At 45.5% G+C, this 25,482-nt stretch overlaps 1 protein-coding gene and 1 long non-coding RNA gene across 3 annotated transcripts in view; one reads left to right on the plus strand and one right to left on the minus strand.

The window, feature by feature from the left end:
- The window catches only part of PPM1H (protein phosphatase, Mg2+/Mn2+ dependent 1H), a 231,415-nt gene that overhangs the window by 16,605 nt on the left and 189,328 nt on the right, over window positions 1-25,482 (minus strand). The window contains exons 7-9 of one of the 2 annotated variants that reach the window (XM_070621935.1): window positions 24,739-24,802; window positions 21,183-21,290; window positions 5,281-5,432 (exon numbers count right to left, since the gene is read on the minus strand). In XM_070621935.1, the coding sequence (XP_070478036.1) occupies window positions 5,281-5,432; window positions 21,183-21,290; window positions 24,739-24,802 (324 nt within the window). Of the gene's footprint in view, window positions 1-5,280; window positions 5,433-20,396; window positions 20,643-21,182; window positions 21,291-24,738; window positions 24,803-25,482 lie in introns of those variants that run through there. The other variant, XM_070621936.1, reaches the window with a different exon arrangement.
- LOC139083641 (uncharacterized) lies at window positions 16,492-19,782 on the plus strand. Its single transcript, XR_011540525.1, has 2 exons — window positions 16,492-16,788; window positions 19,314-19,782. It is a non-coding gene; the product is annotated as an uncharacterized lncRNA (long non-coding RNA).

Consider the following 25,482-nt stretch of genomic DNA (forward strand, 5'->3'; position numbering starts at 1 on the left):
TAGCAGCATCAGAATCACCTGGATGATTTGTTAAAACAGATTGCTGGGTTCTGCCATTGCAGTCTTATCTGATCGCTTTGGGGTGGGGCCTGAGAATCTGCATTTCTAAAAAGTTCTCAGATGATGTTGATGCCATGAGGCCAGAAGACCACACTTTCAGAACCACTCCTCTGGGGTGCAGATCCAGGAGTGGAACTTCTGAGCTATGGGATATGCATATGCTCAACGTTACCAGGTATGCCAAGCTGTCTTTAGTCTTTCTACAAATTCACAAATCCACTTGCAATTGTTCCACATGGTTTAAATTTGTACTCTCTGACTACTGAGGTTGGGTGTTTTTTTCATATATTTATTGGTCATTGATTTTCTTCTGTGTGATGACTATTTGGTTCTCATTCATTTTTCTAATGGGTTGTAGTTTTTTTTTCTGCTGAGGAAGATTAGCCCTGAGCTAACATCTGTGCCAATCCTCTTCCACTTTGTATGTGGGACGCCTCCACAGCATGGCTGACGAGTGGAGTAGGTCCATGCCTGGGATCCGAACCCGTGAACCTGGGCTGCCAAAGCAGAGCGTCTGGAACTTTAACCACTCGGCCAGGGGGCTGACCCCTTGTGTTTTCTTAAATTAATCTTTGAGAGCTCATTATATTTTATGGATATCAATCTCTCTTCAGTTATACAAGTTGCAAAGATCTTCTTCCAGTTCATAGTTTGTCATTTTACCCTTTATGTTGTCTTTTTCCCTTAAAACTTTTTCATTTGTCCATTGCATATAATATAGCCACAATGGTAAAAATTTAGATCATGGGTTGGCAAACTGCAACCTACTGCCTGTTTTTATAAATGAAGTTGTATTAGAACACAGCCACACTCCGTTTTGTATGGCCTATGACTGCTTTCACACTGCACATATTCTCTTTTGAAGAACCAAAGTTGGTCATTTTAATGTAGTCAAGCTTATCAATCTTGTTCGTGTTGTGTTCTGTTTAAGAAATCCTTTCCTAGCTTCAGATCATAAAGATAGCCTCCTGTGCCATTTTGTAAAAGTTGTATTTATTTTTACTTTCACATCTAAGTCTTAATTGGCCTGGACTTGATTTTAGTGTGTGGTGTAAGGGAATGATCCAACTTTTATTTTCTACATTGTCTTAGTTATTCTGATTTTGTCTTAATATCAAGAAGGGTTAAAACCCATACAGAAATGTCACAGTCTTGGCATTTTGTTCTTCCATATACATCTTAAAATCAACTTATAGGGGCTGGCCCGGTGGCATAGTGGTTAAGTTGGTGCGTTCCGCTTCTCGGTAGCCCGGGATTCTCTGGTTTGGATCCTGGGTGCGGACATGGCACTGCTTGGCAAAAGTCAATCTGTGGTAGGCGTCCCACATGTAAAGTGGAGGAAGATGGGTGTGGATGTTAGCTCAGGGCCAGTCTTCCTCAGCAAACAGAGGAGGATTGGCAGTAGTTAGCTCAGGGCTGATCTTCCTCAAAAAAAAAAAAAAATCGGCTTATAAAATTCCATGAAAACTCTACTAGTGTTTTGCTTATAAGTGGACTGACTTTATAGATCAATTAGGGAGAATAAATATCTTTACAATATTCCTATTAGAAAATATATATATATATATTCATAATATCCTTTTATATTTAATTCCTGCTACATCAGAATTATTACTGTTTTTTATTCCTAATACTGTTTATTTGTCCTCTCCCTTTTTCTTGATTAGTCTTATGGGTAATTTATCTACTTTGTTAGTTTCATTTACTTTTTTTTTTGCAAAATTATTTTTGTGGTAAAATATACATAACATAAAATTCAGCATCTACAATTAATATAGTTCTGTGGCATTAAGTACATTCACATTGTTGTGCAACCATCACCACCATTCATCTCCAGAACTTTCCGTGTTCACAAACTGAAATGCTGTACCCATTAAACGCTAACTCCCCATCCTCCCACCACAAGCCCGTGGCCACCACCATTTCGCCTTCTGTCTCTGACTGACTACTCTAGGTCGCTCATATAAACGGAATCAGACAATATTTGTCCTTCTGCGACTGGCATATTTCACTTAGCATAATGTCTTCAAGGACCACCCGTTTTGTAGCACGTGTGAGAATTTTGTTCCTTTTTAAGTCTCATTAATAGTCCATTGTATGTATTTACTATATTTTGTTTAATCATTCATTTATTGATGGGCGCTTGGGTTGCTTCCACCTTTTTGCTATTGTGAACAATGCTGCTGTGTACATGGGTGTACAAATATCTGTTTGAGCCCCTGCCTTCACCTCTTCTGGGTGTATGCCCAGAAATGGAATTGCTGGATCATGTGGTAATTCTATGTTTAATTTTTTTGGGGAACCGCCATACTGTTTCCCACAGCTGTATCAGTTTACATTCTCAACAGCAATGCACAAGGGTTCTAATTTCCCCCCATCCTCACCAACACTTATTTTCTCTGTGTGTGGGGTTGTGTGTGTGTTTCATTAGCCATGCTCGTCGGCGTGAGGTGGTATCTCATTGTGGTTTTGATTGCATTTCCCTGATGTTGGTTGCTTTAAAGAACCAAATTTTGTCATTTATTTTTATCGTATATTTGTCGTCTATTCCATTCTATTTAATTTTTCCTTCCATTACTTCTCCTGGATTTATTCTGCTGCTCTCACCTCTTAAATTAGATGCTGTTGTTGAACTTTAATTTTAAATTAGCACAGCTGTTTAATAGCCTGCACACGGGAAAAGAACACACAGTCCACAAGAAGACAGCTCCACTCCTTTGGCTTCTTAGAATCTTACTCGGAGAAATCTCTCTCTCTGGCTGAGAGTCTCTTTTTCTTTTTCTGTGGTCAGAAGTCCAGAGCGTGTGGGTAGGAGTTCCTTGTGATACAGGGGAGGGCTTCGGAAAAAGTCACCTTATGACATGGAGGGGATGCAGTCACTTCTGGCAGGTCAGGGGTGAGTGAAGTCCTCATCGATGCATGGCTCATTAAATTAGGGAAAAAAGGCTCAAAAGTCAAGCTTTTAACGTTTTTTTTTTTTTTTTGGTAAGGAAGACTGGCCCTTCTTGCTTGAGGAAGATTGTCAAAGAGCTAACATCTGTGCCGATCTTCCTCTATTTTATGTGGGATGCCACCACAGCATGGCCTGATGAGCAGTGTGCAGGTCTGCACCTGGGATCCAAACCGGCGAACCCCAGACCACTGAAGCAGAGCACACAAACTTAACCACTATGCCACCGGGCCAGCCCCTAAAGTTGTGATATATAGTATTATTGTTTAGGCCAAAGTAATTTCTAGTTTTTATTATATATTTTTTTATTAAGAAGTTGTTTAGAAGTTTGGTTTTTAACACCATATGGATTTTCTTGAGGGAAAGTTTCAAAGTTATACTATTTTTTTAGTTTTCTTAGCTATTTAAACACATCTACTTAAAGTCTAAAGTTAAACACTTTCAACCTGTTTTCAAGTGGAACCATAGCATACTTCAGCTGATACTATCTCCCCTTGCTAATTTATTATGCTACTTTTATTCAGCATTTTAATTCTATCGTTTTTAATACCACACATTAGACATCCTTATTACTGTTTTACATAGTCAATGTATGTTTAAACATACCTACATATTTACTAATATCTTAGCTTAATAATCCACCATCCATCTTACTTCTCAGATCTTCCATCTGGGATCATTTCCTTTTCTTATCTGAGTACATCCTTTAGAATTTTCTTCAGAGGAAGTTGGTTGGCAGTAAAATCCCTCAGTTTTTATTCTGCCTGAAAATGTTTTTACTTCATCTTCTTTATTGATATTTTTACTACATATAAAAATTCTAGGGGCCAGCTCAGTGGTGTAGTGGTTAAGTTTGCACATTCTGCTTTGGGGGCCTGGGGTTTGCAGTTCGGATCCCAGGCACAGACCTAGCACTGCTCATTAAGCCACACCATGGAGGTGTCCCACATAAAACAGAGGAAGACTGGCACAGATGTTAGCTCAACAACAATCTTCCTCAAGCAAAAAGAGGAAGATTGCCAACAGATGTTAACCCAGAGCCAATCTTCCTCAAAAAAAAAAATCTAAAAGTTGACAGTTATTCTTTTCTTAGACAACTGAAGATAGCATTCCACTGTCTTTGGCGTCTAATGTGCTCTTGAAAAGTCAGCTGTCATTCTAAATGCTATTCTTACTTATCTGTGTTTTTCTTCTTTCTGGCTGCTTTTAATATATTTTTGTTTTTTTAAAGTTCTTCTGTTTCATTATTAAATACCTACTTGTAATTTTCTTTTTATTTCTTCTGCTTGAGATTTTTTTGGGCTTTCAGGATCTTAGACGTAGCATCATTCAGCAAGTCTGGAACTTTTTCTTCTCCTCATCTTCTATAGTATTTCCTTTTGAAATTTTATTTAGAGCATCTTAGGTCATCCTCTTAGTTTCTTAATCTCTCTTTGTCTCTCTGAGCTATAGTCTGGATTATGCAGATCAATTTTCCAGTTCACCAGTGTTCTCTTCAACTGTCTCTAATCTGTTTAATCCACTGAATTTTTAATTCATATTTTTATACTTTTCATCTCCAGAGATTCCATTTCCTTATTTTCAAAACCCATGCAGCCATTTTTATAGTCTCTTGTCCTTGTTTATATCTTCAGTACTTTTTAAAACATTTCTGAAACATGTTAAAATATTTATTTATATCTTTGACTGATAAATTCAAGAACAAAGTATTTAGAGGTCCAACTCTGCTGTCTGTTGTTTGTGCTGGCTTTTACTCACGGCAACTTGTCTCCTATGTTCTAAGTGAAAGCTGCCTTTCTCCAGGGGGATTTCTGTTTATTTCTGAGAGTGACCCAGGGTTGTTTGGGATATTTACATGCCGTTATGCTATAAGGGAATACCCACTGTAATCTCTCTCCTTTCCCAATGTTTCTCAAAGGAAAATTTCCCAATGGATGAAAGTCAATGCTGGGAGCATTTGCTCTATAAATTGGATTATTCCCACGTTGGAAGATGTGAAGGAAACAGTGAGAAAGGTATGCTACTGAAATACCTCACAAATCAAGTTCTTTACCCCTTGCATCTCGGTTCCATTTCAGGGGGGTTTCTATTAGACTGTGAAAGTACCTCTAATAAGAAGTGTAGTCCCTTCTGCGGTTTGGCTCCTAAACCATCCATCTCAGCTTGACCAGAAATCATAGATGATGAAAACTGCATGATTATTATTTATTTCAGTCACATCATGAAAAACTGCTTGAGGAGCAAGCCTACAATCACAGAAATGCACAAACCTGTGAGGGTCATCTGGATCACAGTTAGGAAGAAACTGAGTGATTGCTTCTGCCACTTCTTCATTTGATAAGACATCCCAGAGTCCGTCCGTGGCCAGGATCAGCACATCGTCTGCTCCATGCTCATATTTGGAGAGATCGTAGATTCTTACCTGAAAAGAACAGGGATACTCCTGCTTAAGAAGCTGGGAGCATGCTACTCCTTCCAACAGACTGGCTTCACATCTCCCTTCCCTTCTCCTGCCCAGCCTGGTGTTTTAGGCGTGCATCTTAAGGTACTTGACTGTGCAGCAAGCTTTGTGTTTAGGGGTGGCCTCCTTTGGAGACTTGCTGTACAGACATATGGGGCCCAAAAGGTGGGCTTAGTAGTTGACAAGGAAGAAATTAAGTGAAAATGTGATGCCTGAGATATAGCAGGAACAAGGACTTACACTGGACACTGCGCTAGCCAGAAGAGCAGCCAGAGGCTGGACCCTTGCTTTCTTTGCCCGTCCATCCCACAGACATTTATTAAGGGCCTGCTCTGTGCCAGGTGCTCTGAGCACGAAGATGGAGAGCAGATTTCCCTGTTTCTGAGCTCTCGCTCTGGGAGGAGACGAGGCCCGTCCAAGATCCCCCACAGCTGCTATGCGTGTATTTGTCTAGGACTGGGGGACACTTTATTCAACAGGCTCACTTGAGTCACCTTTTGGCTTACCTGTTTGAGGCCCAAGGGGCTGGACCCATCTCAGATAAGGAGGGGCTCTGACACTATGCTCAGGTTTGAGGAGCCTAAAGTATGCTCGATCTAGCCTAAATTACAGAGGACACATGCTAGGTCTGACTCTCCAAAGTGTGTCTTGGCAAACTCAAAGTCTTTCCTCATCTCTAGCACCTGGAATGACCTGGATCTTTCAACATCACCTAAACTCTTTGAAAAGAACACAGCAACCTTGGCAAAGCTAATAAGAATAAAAATCAAGCCTTCTTTGGGTTAGGCCACCATTCTGTGTCCCCCGCCTCTAGAGGGGCAGAGGGAGGAAGAGTGGGGATTTCATCGCTGTTCTCTGCTAAGTTGGCAGCACTAGCCCCTGCCTCCACCACCTCCTGAGCTGAGGACAAAGGCAGGTCAGTGTCGTAGTCTTCCAGCTCCTTCAGCCCCCTCATTGCTCCATCCTATTTTCGAAGAGCAGGTCTGAGTGAAAGATGTAGGTCGAGAGGAAAGGGGGTGGGAGGAGGGGGTGCCATGTGAGCAGCTGTGTGCCCCATCACGCAGTCATCGTCACGTCATCGCAGATCTGGAGAGAGTACCATTCTAAGAGGCCTACAGACTGTTCAGATCTGCATCTTTGAAGCCAAGCCTTTTATGTTTCAGAAAGGTTTGCCCCAGCCAGTGATGCCCCGACACAGGGCGGGTCCTATGGACTGACAGCCTACACCCAGCAGCAGAAAACAACAAAATGCCCCACACCTACCTCCAGAGCCTCTGGAAAACGAACTCAAATGAAAAGCAGCCTCCAGGTGCCAGGCCTGTGTGGCCCGTGAACCAGATGGTAACAAGTAGCTAATGGCCGACGGCACGGACCACACTCAGGAGGAGCACTAGGGGTATAATGGACTGGCTTTAACATTTTCTCAAAAGGCATGTTCACTTCAGGACAAGTTTACATTCTAGGGAAGGCACTGTGCCTGATGTGGCCAAATTAAAGAAAACTAGTGAGAATCTTAAGTTTACAGCAGACTGGAAAGTCCCAAATGCCAGAATTCTCTTAGACCACTGAACTCATGTGGTTCAGTTTTTACTCTACAGAAGCAACCAAATCCTCTTTGCTTTATTTTCTGTGGTTCCCGGGTGTCTTACAGCAGTGCTTCTCAAATGTTAGTGCACACAGGCATCAGCTGGGGATCCCACCAAAATGCAGGTTCTGATTCAGCATCTCTAACTTGCTCCCATGTGATGCTGATGCTGCAGGTCCATGGACCACACTTTGAGCACCACGGCCATAGAGGATTCCTACTGGTTTGTATCAAGGAAATCAAGGGCTCAGTGGCCTCAAGATGCCTATATGGACTATCCCCCTGGCAAGGCTTTAGATAAAAGAGCAGATGTCACTCCTGGGCTCCCAACTTTAAGTCCTGGCTCACTGTGTTGTCACTTCCAGCGTGCGATAACTTTGCTTCGGAGAGACTGCGAGCTTCTTCTTGGGGTACATCTACAATAAGTTTCTGTGATAATTTGAGCTGCACAGGACGGAAAATGTTCAGTAAAAGAAGATGTGGATGTCAGGTGGCCCAGTGTTATTCTTGCAGCTAAAAAGGAGATTCCATCTGCCTTCCAGCTCTTTCCAAAAGAGAACGTTCTAGCTCTGAAGATAACATCCATTTAATTTCAGGACTGGCCTGTGTGTAGGGTGCCAAAAATCTCTCCAAGTGCTTTCTGTTGGCCCCCAAAATGTGGAGATATGAGTCGTTTAAGCTGAAATTGTCCTGCCCACTACTCAAATGGAAATCTGGCCAACAGAATGGGTATGGGTTGATAAAGAGAAACAGGTTAGGAAATGTTCCTCTGCAATTCTGTCAGTAAATTGAATCCTTCCCTTATTCCACTATTCGCGTTTCCACACAGCGCTCTAATGCAGTTTCATTAGCCAACATGAAAATCCCTTTCAAAACCCTTCTCCAACTACTTTTTATGTAAATAATAAAAAGCTGGTCTCAACCCTATTCCCCGAGGCACTCCCCAATTAACATCCTTTTAGGTTTTTACTGCTGCCCTTTGTTTCCTGCCCCTTAGCCAATTTCCAACGGGCTTTGCCAACTTTCCACTTACAACTCTCGTCTTATACATTAACCTGTGATTCAGAACATTTTGTGAAAATGCTTTCTGAAAAACTGGACTGCCGCGCAAGACTTCCCGCCGCACGCTTGTCCTCGCCAGCGGCAAGGGCTTCAAAGGATTCCAGCGGGCCCTGGAGACCTGACCTTCCCTCCCCGAAGCTGTCGTGGGCCCTCTGCAATCAGACCACATTCGCCTCCCCAAAGTTCCCTGTTCCATTCCTTAAATAGCTTCTGAATGTTCCAGGAAGCTTCACATCAAACTAATGGGCTCTGAGGCTCCCTAGGACGGAGACATCAGGAGGAGAGTCTCTGCGGGCATTGGGTGGGGGGAGGTACTATGCAGACTCTTGGGTCTGAAGGGGAGCTGGAGAACATGGTCAGGGCTGCTAGTGGCTCCTTCTCATGTTCCCATCTGCCAAGAAAGGGAGAGGCCACAGGAATCCTTGAGATCCTTGCAGTTTCTCAGAGCAGTATGATGTGAGCAGCTGAGAGACGGGCTTGTATGGATCTGTGCATCCTCCTAGAGCCTTCCTTCCAAGTTTCCTGAGCTCTGACGATGTGCCCACTACCTTCCCAGGCACTGAGGATACAGCTGTGGACAAAAGTGACAAAGTCTCTCACAACTTCTACACTAGTAGATGAGGTGGACACACAAATAAATTGCAGAGTCAGAAGACAACAGGTGCTCTGAAGAAAAATCAGGCAGGGCAAGGAGAGTGACGAGAGAGTCATTTTAGAAGATGTGGTTATGGTGGCCTCTCTGGGAAGGCACCATCTGAACAGAGATCTGACCAAATGAGGTCCCTTCTTGTGCCTCCCTTTCCTTCCCTCGGCCACCCTCACTCCTCTGGATTAAGAGTGTGTGGACGCTGTTAGACTGGTGGTGAAGCAGCAGCACGAGGGGCGCCTGATGCCGCCCTCTGCCCCCAAGGCAATCCAGAGGAAGACCAAAGACAGCATCTTCCCTTCTGCCCCCTGGTCCTCTGCGGTCACAATCCTTTGACGTCCACTAACACAGAGTTACCTATTTGTGCCAGTCTGGGTCTGCCTGTCTGTCTCTTCCACAAGATTAGCAATTCTCAAACTTTAATGTATTTAAGAATCACATGGGGTGCTAATTAAATATACTAAGATTCAAGGTCCACCTTTAAAAATCCTGATTGTGTAGGTCTGAGCCCAGGCATCAGCCTATTTAAACAAGGGCCAGGCAATTCCACTGTGAGTGGTGGGGGAGCCTCACCTTGAAAACACTGTACCAGGTGATGAGCTCCTCTAGGGGTGAGGGCTGAGCTGTCCTGTTTGTTTCTGTCCCCAGAACAGAGCGCAGAAGTGAGAGCACGCAGTAACCACTCAATGTATAACCAAGGGCAGCATTTCCTGAGTTGGACACTCACCTATGTCCTGCTTACAGAGAACACCCAGTGAGTTGGTCATCTGTCTTCCCCCCAAAATTCAACTTCTGGAGGCCAGAGATCCCATTTTGCATTTCTCCTGTGGGCCTAGCCGTATCTTTCATAGTGTAAATCATGATAGGTCTTCAGGACGTACTTACTGAGACAAAGAATAAATGGCGGAAGAAGAGAGGAGGAAAAATTCAACATTGAAGATCCTTTTGGAAGACCCTCTAATCTCACGGTGACCCAACAGATTTAGCTTGTTAATTCCAACACTCTCAAGCGTCACCCAAACGTAATGCGCTGATATTTAACAGAAGTAACAGTCTCCTTCTCTTTCTTCCCCTGTCCTCAGTGGAGCAGCGAACCAACAAAACCATCAGTGTTAGGGAGGGAGCAGGAAGAAGTCTTGGGGCACACACGAGCCTTGGCTCACGTGCCCTTGAACCTGAACCAGCCATGTGCTGACTGCTCTCGCAGGGCCCTCAGCTGCGGAGTACTCAGAGAAGTCCCTAATGTCATCACCGGGCACCTATTTCACATGGGAGCCTGTGACAAGCAACTCTTCACACAGCACCTCCACTTAGTGCTCAGCCGCGGGCTGCTGTCTCAGCATCTGTCGAACGCGTGCTCACATCTTTGCTCTATTACTGGTGGAATTTCCGTGGCATGTTAAGAGAGCTTACACGACTGTAAGCTGACGCTGGCTTCTTGAAGCTACCTTTAAAAAGAGTCCATTAATTCTTCCATTTGCCAAATCTCAGCTGCTTCTCTAGGATGCCCTCACAGCTTTTACATCTTTATCAGCTCAGCAAATTCTCCAAACCTTTTTTCCCTTGAAAGACTCAGTGTAGGACAATGGGTCCCACAGCTCAGGCTGGCTTTCTGGAGGAGTGAGAGCGCTGCCGGGGGTCAGAAGCCCCCACCTTCAGGTCTCTGCTTCTCACCAGCTTTAGGACTTGAGACAAGCCATTTATTTTCTTTAGCTCTCTATTTTCTCAGCTCTAAAGTCATCGTTAAAAATTTGAAAAAAAAACTAAGAAAACCAAAACAAATATTATTACACCTGCTCAGCTTCTCCCACAAAGCTGTTGTCGAGATCAGATGAGAGAATATGGAAGGGAATTACAGATTCCGGTGTGCCACATGCTGTTTTTTATGGCACTGATCTCAGGGCCATACCCCTGACAGTAAGCTAGCTGGTGGAAGGAGCTGAGTCAGAGTGGGCTCAAGGGAACTGGGTTTTAATTCCAAAAGTCTCATTTAAGGTAACAGTGATAGGGACTCTCAGGAGTGTTCTCGGCAGAAAAGCCAGGTGGTTCCCAAGGTAAAGGCCGCCAGCAGGTGGTGGAAAATGAGGACAGTACAAAGTCGTGTCCTCTCTGCTCCAGGTGGCTTACCCGAAAGCTCACCCTCTAAAACACTGAACATACTACTTATACCAGAAGAAAATAAAGCTCCAGCTTGTTTCCTTGTGGTCTATAAACCAAGTAGCTGATTTCAATATTGGCAATCTGGCAGGCCAACAAGATTGCATCCAAATTCTGTGCTGTCATCCCACCTACACGACATGATGTCATGAAACACATACTGAATTTGGTGGCAGAGACTTGGGTGTGAGACCCACCTCTGCCCCTTAGCAGTGAGGCAAAACCACTTCGCACATTCACATGTTCCAAGTCTATTGACCAGCTGCTGGGAACGCTGCATGAAGAAGTAATGATTCAACAGATGGAGACTGTCAGGGAGGAGGAGTTGGACATCACATGCCTTCCATGTAGAGGGTCAGGCAGGGGTCAAAGCCTGGGGACGTGAGAGAGGGCTAGTGTGCCTGAGTGGCTTTACGGTTTGGTTTGGCCAAAGTACTGGATTTCCACTGGGAAGTGGTGAGGGATGAGGCATGACTTCTCAAATCTTTAGTGCCTCCCTTTGTGAAATGAAAGGTTAGGTCTGGGCGGCCACTTGGGATGCTTATGGCTCTTAACATTCTCCGACTCTTTCATCATAGCATGAGTTAGACCTGGATGGACTGACCACATGACCTCAGAGTATTTGACTGTAAATGAATCAAGGGACATTTAAGTATTACAAAAATGTCGGCGGCTCATGCTACCCAAAAGGAGCAGGTTGTTTTGGCTGTGGCAATATTATACTTGAAATATACCACAGATATCCTTGAGGGTTTGCTTTTTCTTTTGCAGACTACAGACAAAATAAACATTTGACTTTGGAGGGTGGATACATTCTAATAGCTGGAAAAGTTTCTAAACCAGTTAAAACATCAGGTAGTGCGAAGTTGTCCCAAATGCCTGGGACTTGACAACTTGGTGAGGCGAGCTCTAGAGAGGAATGTCCTCTGTGTGCTGGGGCAGTCCCACAATCTAGTCTTTCCCCTGGGCTTCCAATGGCTGGCTCACCACGGAATCAAAGTCTCAGTGAATGAATCAGTGAACAAATGGGCTTGAATCTAGCTCATTAATTATTTGAGGAATAGGTCTGTGTTCATTAAAATGCCCATTTACAGACATAAAGATCAGAAGATATCTCAGTCTCTGAGTGACAGATGTGGGTGCAGTGTGGATGGACTCTCATGTCAAATCTACTGGGGAGGCAGGTGAGGCATACTGAGTGACCATACATCCCTGTTTGCCTGAGAGAGTTTAGGTTTTTGCCTGTTTTCCCAGCATAATTATTAAGAGTGCCTCCTTTGACTCTCAAAAATGTCCTGGTCACCTGAAGTACAAATAATGAAATGACTACTACTCGTTATTCTTGGAGTTGCTACTTGTGGCCATTGGGACTAGAAATAACCACAACTTGTTACTACTTCACCTGTCTCTTCACAGTGGCAGGATTTCAGGGATCTCAAGTGAGCAAGTCACTGTGTATCTTGCCTTAGGAGAGGAGACACGATCACCCCTGGTCAACTGTGGGATTCCCTTGGAAACAATCTCCAATGACAGGAAATGTTTGACTCAACATACAGGTTGGCTTCCTTTGTGTGACCATGAGTTTTATGAGTTGCCAAGCTAGTTTTTTCTGGGGTGTGTCAAAGTAAATTTCAGATTCAAATAGCTGGTTAGCAAATCTCAAGTCACTGTCCAATGGGAACAATCCACATAAATGACACACAGATGTATACAAGTGACTTTTACAGCTAGACTCAAGATTAGAGAGGCAGATGGATAGGCCAAGCCATGAAGTCTCTCCTATGTCAGGTCAGATAGTACCGGAATCAAACAAAACAGCTTCTGTACACTCCCCAGACATATTCAAAGTGGTGGTGGTGGTGGGAGGGGAGTGTGCAGCCCCCAAGAGTGCATCAGCCCAACTGAGAAGACAGATGTGTGGGACTTGAGAGGAGATTGAGAACACTGCCAGTAAAGCGGAACTCATAGAAACAGTAGGATGGTGGTTACCAGGGGCTGGGGGCTGGGGAGAATGGGGACATGTTGGTCAAAGGGTACAAACTTCCAGGTATAAGATGGTAAGTTCTGGAGATCATAGTTAATACTGTGTTATATACTTGAAAGTTGCTAAGAGAATAGATCTTAAATGTTCTCACCACAAAAAAGAAATGGTAATTATGTGCCGTGATGGAGGTGTTAGTTAACACTATGGTGGCACTCATTTTGCAATATGTAAGTGTATCAAATCAACACATCGTATACCTTAAACTCACACAATGTTATATGTCAATTACATCTCAATAAAACTTGGGGGAAAAAAGAAAACTGCCAACACAACTGCTCTAGAATATCAAAGAATGCTTAGAGCGCATTATTTTCCCTTTGTACAGGGGGATCCCCAGTTTGTGAGGCCTAAAGTTTATAAAATTTTGGGAGCTCTCTAAGGAAAAGATACAGAAATAATTATGAAAACAAACTTAGATACTAATGTGAATGTTTATTAAGAATGAGAAAAGAAATTGGAACAAATTACTGGCAGCTTGGAAACTGAGGTCCTTTTCTTTTGAGAATGTATGCAAAGAAATGGTTCCTGATTCTAACCTTGCTTCTCCTCCCCATCTAGAACATTGTACGTTTCCCAGCAACAACCAGGATTCAGTAAGGGCTGGTCTGAGTGAAGGGTCCTGATACTTAGTTTTAATTAGCTTCTTTGTAAATCTGCCTCTACACTGCTAACTAGATTTCCTTTCTTAACTAACTAACTAAACAGCTAACTCATCGACTTCTATTAGTTTGCACTGGAAAGACAGATGATTATTACTTTAATCTTCAAGAAGTCACAGCAAGGAGGGCACTTCTCCAGGAAGGCAGTGGTAGAGGCGCCAACACGGCCGCCTTCAATGCCTTCCCTCCCTGTACAGGCACACTGCTCCTCCCATCAAGAGGTGGATTCCAATTCCCCTCTCCTCGAATATGGACCGGCCTCAGTGATTTCCTTGACCACTAGAATGTGGCAGAGGTGATGTTCTGGGACCTCTGGGGCTAGGTCTTAAAAAGTCTGGTAGCTTCTGCCTGGGATGTTTTCTCTCAGAATCCATCCGCCATGCTATGAGAAGCCGAAACAACATGGGGAGGCCATATGTAGCTACGTTGGCTGGACTCTCTCAGCTGATAGCCGACATCAGCCGTCAGCCATCTGAGTGAGCCATTTGGACTTCCAGCTCATCTAGTCTTCAGATGAGTCTAGTCCCAACTGACATCCAACTGTGACCACGTGAGAAACTCAAAGGGAGAAACACCCCGCCAAGCCCAGTCAACACACAGAACTAGGACAGCTAATAAATTGTTCTGTTAAGCTTCTAAGTTTTGGGGTGGTTTGCTTTGCAGTCAACAAAGGCACAAAGCTATTACATTGCGATGTAACACTTCCAGCCTCCTCTCCCTATAGGATTGGTGGGATGGGACATTGAGCCCTCTGGAGTTTCCTCCTTGGTCCCTGCTTGTTCATAAGCAGCACTTACTCACTCTGCTCCTGTCCTCCAGCAGGCAAACACTAGGAAGACCCTCCCTCCGTGGGGTGGGGAGATGAGAGGCCACAGCTGTCCAGTGGTAAGTTCAATTTTGGGGCTGCAGGAGAGGAATCAGAAGTCCATTTTGGCCTTAAACCCAAACCATGGTTCCAGTCTAACTTCATACTAGCTACAAAGTTACTGTCATTCCAGACTCCTGTGTCGGTTTTTTTTAATTGCTTCAGAAAACTCAGAGGGAAAAAGGCATACAATTATTTTTCCTCTTTAGAGCCCCAATAAGCAACAACACTCTTCCTTTCTCATAGGCTAGAAAACAAAGTTCATCTTTAATTTTTTAAAAATTTCACTTTGCTTCATACTCTGAATCAAATCTGCCATCAGTTCTCGCTATGTTGTTTTCTGGAAATGCCTCTCACATGGGCCTCCTTTGAGTGCTCCTAATCACCTGCCCAGCTCAGCTTCTCCCTGCCACACACAGTCAGTTCCTACAACAGCTCCCTGTCTGCATCGCCCCACCCTCCATTCCCCCACCTACCCGCCGTTACAGGCTAAGGCTCCCACCGCCACACGGATCACGCTACGCCCTTGCCCAAGACCTCATCTTCTGCCTTGGGGCCAGCTCGAGGGCCCCCATAATAACTAGCTTTATTAGAGCTAATAGCCCTCAAGCCAATCTTCCACACTTAGTGACCCCATAAGGAAAGTTTGCTTCACAGCAGACTCACTTCTGCTTCCTTCTTTTCTTGTCCTACCTATCTTGTCCTTTTTCTTCAGATGATATAGTTCCCTCTCCCTTCTCTGAGTTCCCCGTCTCTTAGGAAGCAGGAATCACAGGGTTTATAGCTGATTATTCTTTGGCTAGTCTCACCTTCCAATTGGCCCCAAATTCTAATTCCTTGAGGACGTGTTCCCCAGTGTTCTACTTGATAAACACTATTGGACTCATGACGTCTGTGTAAAGAGCCAGCGAAATTTATGGTGTTGACGGACTAGGAAGACGAGCTAGCAGCTAATATTTATTAGGCCAGGTTCTATGCTAAGTATTTATATATGTCATTTAATTTGTTCCTTAGGTTCCTGGGTATAACAACCGTTTTGCCCTTTTTTTATTGAAGAGGAAGTTGAGATTTAGGTAAAGTAACTTTCTCAAGTCACCCAGCCAGTAAGTGAACAGACAGAGCTTGAAGCCAAGACTGATTACCAGTCTGAGTTTCTAACCACGACATCACACCATCTCCTAAGGTATTTTTGAGGGGTCTAGGGAATTTTTTCAGACAAATTCTTCCACCTCTACACCCAAAGATAATTACTGTCACCGTTTTAGAAAATTCCCTTCGAGACTTGTATATACATACATATGAATACACATGCATATACCTTTTTTACCAACTTATGATCGCTCTGTATATACAACCATATTGTTCCACTTAATATAGCACAGCCATTTCCCCATGTTATTATGCGCCAGTATTGTTTTTCATGAATTGGCCAGGCTGCAGAAAGTACACAATACAATAAAACATGCTCCTTCCCAAAATGGGATTTTGGCTTGGGGCATGAAAAGCTACCAAGACTTGGAAGACGGTAAATGTTAAGATGTCAGCGTGAGATCTTAAATATCGTTCATGTTTTTATGGGAGACAATGGGGGATTCCCAAACCAAATAGTCACCCTCTCTTAATATGAAAGTGAATACTGGGAATCACTCAGCATGAAGGCATCCAGAAGCCAGTGGGGAGGAAGACTAGTATTTACTGACCCTCTCTGACCACGTACCAGACCCTGGGCCAGGCACTTCTACAGACGTTCTCATCTCTTTTCCCAGCACCTTGTCTATACAGGCATTTTCACCCCCCAACTCTTCTCCGGAAGGAAGGGGAAGTCAGGCTGCAGTCACCTGCACAGGGCACGGGTGACACTGGTGCTGGGGTGGCATTCATGGACTGTCCAGAGAAGGCTGTTTCAGATGAAAGAAAAAATAATATCCAGATGAAAAACACCGAGAATGAGCTAAATGAGATAGCTGGAGTTTAAAAAAAAAAAACAAAAAACAGCTGACAGGAATCTTGAACACTATGGAGAAGGAAAATGAAGCCGAGAGAAAACTGGGCTCCTTGTGGTTCAGTCTCGGCGGAAGGGGGCTGGCCTTGCAAACTGGCCCCCATACGGAAAAAGACCTCGTTCTTCCAAGAGCCCCAAAGGGGGCTAAAGGCAACAGCACGGTGTTGGAGTGGAGGCCGGAAAGCTAGAGCGACATTAAGAGGAATCCTAGCTCTAGGGAGGGCCTGTCACAGGCCAGAAAGGGGCGCAGAGTGGAGAACATCTGGAGGTTTAGGCTGCAGGCCGGGCCCAAGCTGCGTGAGTAATACGACCCGATGTGTGTGCCGGATGGGGGTGGGAACTGCTGGAAAAGAAGATGCAGAGGCTCCAGGGCCTCTGAGTTCACAGGTCCTTCCCCTCTCCACTTGAACTCTTTCAGGATGCAATCAAAAAGGGTACCAAGGATGAGCTTCACTGAGCAAGGGGATGGGAGCCCCGGCTGGTGCTGTTTCTCTGATGTGGGGAGAGGCTATATCTTACGCTGCTACATGGAGGAAACGGGGTGCTGGGCCAGGGGATAGCCACAACGCCTCCCCCACTCCACCCCCAGGCCCTTGCTCGGTTGACGGGGCCTCCTGAGGAATTCGGTTCTTGGCCGGAAATCCCTGCCTTAGACCTCGGAAGATGTGAGGGAGGCTCAGCAAACCTGGCGGCCGCTCTTGGGGTTTGGCAAACTCGAGATTTTTCCAGCGCCTTGTGTTCAGCAAAACTGAAAATGTGTTTGGCTAGAAACCCTTCTCTAATTTTTAAACCCCTGTGCGTTTTTTTTTACGTAAATGTGATCCACATGTTTTTGATTTATTTTTATTTAACTCATCAAATCGAATTAGGAGCTGCAATGATGAATGGGAACAATGCTGATTTCCAAGAAGATTTTTGAGCCTTTTTTCTTAGAACAAAATCACATCCTCCCACCCCCGCCCCCCCCCCCCCACCCCCAACCATTAAAACTACCAGACTGAGCTGGGGTTGAAATTTAGAAACCAAATGTGAAATAAAGATCCCGGCTTGGCCAAGATGAAGCATAGCAGGGGACTGTTCTTAGGAGCTCACAGTTAGAAGGCAGGGCGGGCTGGGGGAGGGTGGGGGAATGCAGACAGGAGGGGGGCAGTTATTCTTCCTTAGATGACTTCGATAAATTTACCTGGCTTCCTGGGCTCCCAAGAGAAGCCCCTAGCTGTTGGTCTAGGGTCTGACTTTATCACTGCCACCCAGGAAAAGAGTTTCTGCCTTGAGACCGGGGATGGGGCTCCCTGGCCCATCTTCCTTCCCCTTGCACCCTCCCTAGTAGCCAATTCAAGCTGCTCTTCCTCTTCCCCCTAACGTGCTCCCCCCTTTCCTGGCTCTGGCTAAGCCCTCTCCATCTGGAAGCACTTAAAATGTACAATACTTTTAATCTCGTGCAAAGGAATCTTGGGATCTACACTACATACCCATTAAGCTAAATTATAGGTGCACAATCTTATTTTGCACAATTCCGTCTGGCCTGGCATACATGAAAGGCCATGGCTGTCTTTCCTAATTACTTTTTCTACGACACCATCATTTTCGAGAACTTCAGTCTGCGGCTAGCAGAATTTCTCTTGAGAAACTCTGGCCACTGAGGTCCCAGGATAAAGGTGCTTTCTTCAGAGCCCCTCGATCCAGTACTCGGTGGGCCCCTTGGACATGGTCCAAAGAAATGTCCTGGAACTTGGCTTCTCTCTGCTACAGGCCCTGATGGATGCAAGGACCATCCTGCTCCTTAATAACTGTACAACCTGGGGGAGTGATTTCACATCCCTGGGCCTCAGTTTCCCAATCTGTACAACGGATAGAATCACCACACAGACCTCACAGAGCTGTTGTGAGGATTCAGTGAGAATGCTGGGTGTAAAAAAAACCCAAAAACATACTGTGTTGTCTGGCCAAGACTAGGTAGTTAATAAATGTTACTTTTTACTGTTATTATCAAAACTCTACACTTTATTCGACCCGACAACTCTTCTAAGAGCACTTTCACTTTCCTAGAGGTTGCCGGTTTTCTTTTCAGTCCTCCCTGTCTGTCACCAATGCTGAGCCAACCAACCCACTTCCCTGCAGACCAGAATAGGTGACATGAGGATTCTGATCAACCGACTGGGGTCCTTGGGGAGTCTCCCACATGGGCCCCAGTTTGAAACTGACATCTCTTCCAAGATAGCAGAGTGATTGGAAGATCAATAATCAAACTGCATAGGGATCATTCTCCTTCAAATCACACCAAACTTCTCACTTGATCTAGAAAGCATGTGTGTGTGTGGATGGGGGTGGGGATGATAAGGAGGTTTTTGCTCTGCTTTAAGGAGCAAAATGGTTAATTAGTGTTTCCTGAAGACCCCACCCTCCATCCTGGGAACATGAGTCACACTTCATCCATCCCTTTTGGAAAATAGAAAGGTGACGGCACCATTTAATATGCCTGATAAATGCCTCTCTCCCAAGGGGGAAATATAGAAGTCCATGAGTCTAGCATTCATTGTTTCTCTCTGGCCAAGAGTGGTTTCGGCAGTAATTCCTGGGTCCTGACGTTGGTCAGAATAGAGGGACCAGGGATCCACCAGCTTCCGGGGAACCCTAGACGCTTTATGTAGTAATGGTCCTCACCATGCAAACTGCTATGGGGCTAAAAGAGAGACATTTGCAGCCTTTTGATGAATGGTAATTATTATTTCCACCAAGCTGACCCCACTTGAACTCCTGGGTGACATCAGGAAATGTGTGTGTCTTCCATGCCTGATATTTACTGGAGATTTCCCTTTCAGGGGGCTCTTCCTCTTCGTGGCTGGAGGTATTTTGGATGCCAGCCTCAGCAATAAAGGACTCTAAAGAAACTACCCTGGCTCACAGCCCTGCCAAAGGCTGGGCCTAGGTGACTGTGCCCATCAGTGGTTCCGGAGTGGACACAATCTGAAGGGGCAATCTACAAACTGGGATGTCACTTGTGGTCTAGTATAAAAGGTGAGTTGGGCCAAGGAGATTCCTTCCTGGTAATCTGGAATCAGGAGAGTGAGAAACTGGGTTGACTGGCAGAAGAGACATAGGGAACATGGCTGGCCACATGAATGGCAGAACACGCTCATGAAGGTGACAGACTGCCACTGCTGAAGCTCTCCAGGGCTGTCTGGATTCCAGAACCACCCTCTCATAAAGCCTGGCTATTCAAGGGTTCTTCTTGTGGACATCATAAACATCTCTTCCACTGTTATTAAAATAAACACCTCCTTTTTTTGAGTTAGCTTGAGTGGGTTTCTGTTTCCTCCAACAAAAAAAGCCTTCACTAAAACGGCACCTACCCTTGGGAATAACATCCAGATGGAGCGATGTCTAAACATTCTGGGCATTTCCAGTGCAAGGCACTGCCTTAACAGTTAATTACAGGACGCAAAGACCCTTGGTTCCCGACTCACCCCTCCCTGGCTCTCCTCTACTATAGAAATTGGAAAAGTTAAAGTCCTGTCTCTCTCCCAACCTCCTTGCAACTAGGGGAGGTCGTGTGACACAGTTACGACCAATGAGATGCAAGTGAGTATCTGCTGGGGTTGACAGGCTGCCCCTCCTTCCTGCCTTGCATGAAAATGTTAGGCTTGGAGCTGCTGCTGCCATCTTGAAACAATGAGGGAAAGTCAGAGAAGCAGGCGTGCCACCCCTGGCACATTGGACATGCTACACCAACACTAGCTGCTGCCAAACTCCAGCCTCCCTATTATGTGAGAAAAATATATGCCTAAACTATTAGTTAGATTTTTCTATAACTTAGAAGCAAAATCTTTTCTAAATGATATACTCTGAAATAGAACCTGATATTGTTTACTGTATTATAAGAAACACGATTTTTTAACCAAATATTTTTAACCATATATTTTTAACCAAATATATGACCAACTTGTTTTTCAATTAATTTCTCCAAACATCAACTGAATGATACAAGCTCTCCAGATAACTAAAATCTACGAGGGAATAAGGTATAGATATGAACGACTGTGCCATAAGACGCAGGTGCTCTCTGCCCATCTGGAGAAGAGACCTTACTTCCAGTTGGGGGAGGGGAGACGTCAGGGAAGTCTCTGCAGGAGAAGCATTTGAGGTAAACCCTAGAGAAAAAGAAGAATCAGGATTTTTGAAGATGGGGAGGTAGGGCATTCTAGGCAGAAGGAATCCTCTAAGCAAATATGGGAAACTGAAGGTCACGTACAGGAAATAGCAAGTTCATTCTGGCTGTGGCAGCAGAACAAAGATTAGATTAGAAAGTTAGACCAAATTATAATAAGCCTCGAATGCCGAGCAAGGAACCTGGGCTTTATTCTCCAAACCACGGGCTGTTGTTGAAGGTTTCTGAGCAAAGAGGAGTCACGGGAGTTGTTCAGGAAAATTTGCCTGATAGCCACAGGTGGGAGGGCCCGATGAGGCAGGGAATGCTAGGGGGCCCTGTAGCTGTCCGGGCAGGAGGCAATGCGGGCACGAACCAGGAGAGAAAGTGAGAATGGAGTGGGAAAAAGAAACAGACATGAGAGACACTGCAGAAGTACGTGACATAAGCTGGGGACTGTCTGGGAATGGGGTGTGAGTCATGGCAGGAATAATGCAGAAAACATTTTATTGTACAAAATAGAAACAAAAACTTCATGCGGTACCTCTGGAGCTGAAGACAGGAATGGTTTTATGTAGATGTTGGAGTCATGCACCTTCAGGTCATGGTCCCCAAGTCCCCTGGTCACTCCAATAGTTGCCATTACTCGGGCCTAGGAGTACAAGCAGAAGTTCATCAGAAACACTCAATACAGAGAAAGCATTCCCATCCCAATATAGCCGCCATGGGCTAAGAGAGCAGCAGTAATTTTCCAATTCCTCCTGCCCCTCTCTGTGCCCCTGCTGCTAACTGATGGTGGGTCGTTGTTTCCAAGTCAGGGCTCACCGAGATCACCTCTGTCCTTGAGGAGGGGCTATCCCCCCCTCTCTTAAGTCTCATGGGCTGCGGCTGTCTCTCCAGCTTTCTTTCGTAGAGACTGGAGGGAAGCGTGTCCAATAAACTAAATCCAATACATGCGTGACGTGATGGCCACTGAAACCAGTTCAGAGCAAACCCAACGGGATCGACTGACCCATCCATCCATCCACCCATCCTCTGTCACAAACCCACTCTACAAGTATTTGAACACCAGCTGTGCCTCTGGTCCCTTGATAAGCACTATTAAAAGATGTAAAATAGAGGCAGCTCCCACCCTCCCAAGGCTCCTATATTATACTTTATGGCTGGAGAAAATAAACCATTAGCAACTCTGTAACCTCTCCTGCTAACATCCCCAACAAGTTCCCTCTGGGCAGAAAGGAACAAAACATCAAAATGCTGCAACTCCACAGAGACCTCAGGGCCCACACCCCACCCCCTCACCCCCTCACCTCCTGTACGCTTTCTCTAAAGGGTTTTCTGAACGCTTTGTGGAAGCAATACTATTATCCTACAGCCTGCTCAGTCAGCCTGAATGTCTGCGGGGGTGCCACAGATCTGATTCACCCACACACTCACTGAGCAGCTACCACGTGCAGACACCGCGTTGCAGGGGATGAATGTCTAAGGCTTGTCCCTACTATAATAAAGGAGAGAAGAGGTACATCTAACAACATATAAAATATAGCCACGTGCTGAAAGACAGAAACAATGCGTTCTGAGTTGAGAGGAGCTAACAATTCTGCTGAGAAGGCTCCCTGGAGGAGACGGCACTAAATTCTTGTGCAGAAGGATGGGCAGCATCGAGACAGGTGAACGCAGAGGGATGGAGTCAAAGTCATTCTGGGTGGAATGAAGCCCAACAGCCTACACGTGGATCATCAATGACACACCCAGTGGAGCATCGCGGTTCAAAGACCCGAGCTTGAATACTCACTCTACTGCTTGAATAGCACGTCAGTGCTAAGAAACATCACAATCTAACACATTACCGTCATCTTCATCCTAGTTTCCCAAAAAGGTTGTGCATTTTGGAGCTGGTTTTAGATCAGAAGTTGGGAAGGTTTACATCAAAGAGGAAATGAAACCATGACACACTTTTTAAAGGCCAGAGTCAAGAAGGTAAAGTGCAGACCCGAGATGTGAAGCCCCGGGACGGCGGTCAGGCGGGCTGCCGAGACCTCTGTGCTGCTGGGAGGCAGGAGCAGCTCCTCCCGAGCTGGGAGGTGTTCAACTCTACCTGGGAAAACTCTGAGTCCTTGGCCGCCCTCCTCTCTCCTCCCTGCCCTGACATCTTCTCGGGCTGGAAAAAGCACAGGTGGGTGTTTTGAACCAAAGGAATCTGATGTTTCTGCTAGTTACTGAACTTATTTACAAAGTATATAGGTGTTACCCACACAAGCCCTTAAAAGCACTGGCAGGAATAAAATGAAAAGTAACAGCTGAGAAGTATTCTGAAACTTCTGGGTGGGTGTGTGCAGAGAGGAAAAAGAAAACCCCTGTAAAGGAGCTAGACAGAAGTGATGTGTTGCAGTTGTCAAGATTTCTCAGGAAATCAGAGTTCTCAGACGGGGTGGTGCAGACTGGAGCCACAGTGGCTTTGAAACAGGTCATTGGGTACGATGACGGAACTTGCCCGCTGCCTGTCACAGAACTGTCAAAGCCCTAGTGAACTAACATGCCTGAGGAACGTGATGTCCCGGTGAGTGGGACCTTTGGCCTATCTGGGAAACCCTTGCTCCTTTAAACCTTATTGCTGATAATCTTTGAAGAATACATTTGTCCATCTTCCTGTTGCACTAAGGAGAGCACACTGACCATAACTCAAGAGCATATTTCACACATGTTTATTGAAGACCAGCCGTGAGTCAGGTACCAGGCTAGACAGGTGCTGGGGATACAGAGATAACAGGCTGTGGTCCTGCGCTGGCCGCTCGCTGGGTAGAGCAGGGTAATCACGAGAACCTCAGCCCCTTAAGACCTACAGCGGCAGGTGTGGGCCATTGATGGATGAGCGATCCGCATTAAGGTGCCCACCATCCTGAAAGGTGTGATTCTCAGCCAGGGACGGTGAGGTGAAAGGTGTCCATCTCCAGGAAAGGGCAAGCTAGTTTGAAAAATGATCCCCATGTGGATCAGATATTCGTGTTTCATTTCCCTGCATGAAATGCCTTCTTCCACTGAAATCACTGCTGGGCCGCACTGAGCCCCAAACGTAACTGTGTGTGCTGTCTCCCTCTCACACGTACACGCAGAAGTGCACGCGCGCGCACACACACACTTAAGTTCTGCCCAAAGGTCCTTCGGTTTACTTATGAGTCACTTCTTCCTGATAAAAACTACCCAATGCTGAAAAAAATTTCATTTGAAGATTCTTCTTAACGTGACCACATTTTTCACTTCTAATTGGAACCCTCAGCACCTCGTTAAAATGTATTTGTGTTCGGAGGAAGAATGCAATGATTCAGAAGGGCTTTGTTCTTACTGGGAAATGGCTTCAGAGCTTCCTTGTCTCCGCCCCAGGGCTGCAGCCTCCTCCAGTCTCTGCTCAGAGACCACTGTAAGGTGGACAGCCTTCCTTCGGTTCAACAATGTGCCTGCTGCTCAGCGTTGGATTCTGACTGGGGCCCTCGGAGCTGGTGATGGATAGTCTTCGCCATCTCAGCCCGGGCTCTGGTCTGATCCTACAGCTTAATCACGGTGAAGCTCTGGATCCCCTTCATGGGGCTAGTGGAGAAGCCGACTTGCAAAGTCTGAACTTCTCTGCTGGAGAGAGAGCCCCCCAGGAGGCAGAGGGTAACGGCGCCACATCTGGCACCACCTCTCCCTGCCTATGTGACCGCGTGAGCAGTTTTAACCTCAGAGTCCCAGCGGCCTCATCTACCAAATGGATGTGATACACCAGCTCTGCCTGCCTCATGGCTCGTTGTCAGATACGCAATGAGATGACGTATGCGAAAGTGGTCATGTTTAAACACTGTAAACAGTTATCCAAATGAAGTGAGAAGGGCAATGTTATTTTTACAGAACCGCCTTTGGTCCCTTGTGCTCACCGCCCCCACCCCCACCCCTGCCACTCCCTGGACCCTCGAGACAGGAAGTTTGAATGATGATGGAGGTGATATTCTTTCTAGCTGTCAAGGCCATAAAGTCATGAGCTGCTGAGTGGAACACACAGATTGCCAGGGGCCCTGGGGAGACAGAGCCTGCTCTCTCAGGCCCGGGGAAGTGCACGTGCCTACCTTCTTGCCTTCTCCATATATAAGGGGAAACTTCAAGTCATCATCCTCAATGGTTTTGTATGCCCTGTAGGGGGATAAACAACATTTAAAAACAAAGGTTTGCACTCAATTAGTGACCCAGTGCCCTGACACAGGCTGTGAGGTACTTTACTGTCCCTGCCACTCCATCCGCTCACCACACGCCAATCTCTGTCTTTATATAGAGTTATCCTCCCTACACGTGTGTGTGTGTGTGTGTGTGTGTACATATTTTAACAAACCAGAAAATACCAAATCTTTATATGCTTGAGGAGGGAAGAAATAAGTTGATTTTTCATAATTAGCGAGAAGGGGCTATGGGTTTCTGTTCTGAGCATTTAGTGTCTGTGCCATAATGAAGTGCCCCAGCAGCAGTGACAGGTTCTTGTCATTAACGTGAAACTGAGAAACAGCAGAGCTCAGGGATGGATGGAGTGTGAAACTGCTCCAAGAGCCAGTTCTCACCTTCAGGGGTTATTTACACCCATGCAGCCTCGTCTGGGATGGCTGGAGAAGGAATATTTAGAGCCTGTTTGACCTCAGTATGATTTTCAAGGTTGGCAGAAAATTCTTTGTTTCACAATAGCTATTAAATGGCCATTCAGCACACACAAAGAAAATCCAGTTTATGCTTCAATGGTTTATTCCAGACTCGGTTGTCCAGATGCCATTGCATAGACAGCAGGGGTGGGCCAGGCCACGGTAAGAGAGCAAATGAAGCCCGTG

Source organism: Equus przewalskii, chromosome 5 (assembly GCF_037783145.1).
Source record: "Equus przewalskii isolate Varuska chromosome 5, EquPr2, whole genome shotgun sequence".
Lineage (NCBI taxonomy): Eukaryota > Metazoa > Chordata > Mammalia > Perissodactyla > Equidae > Equus > Equus przewalskii.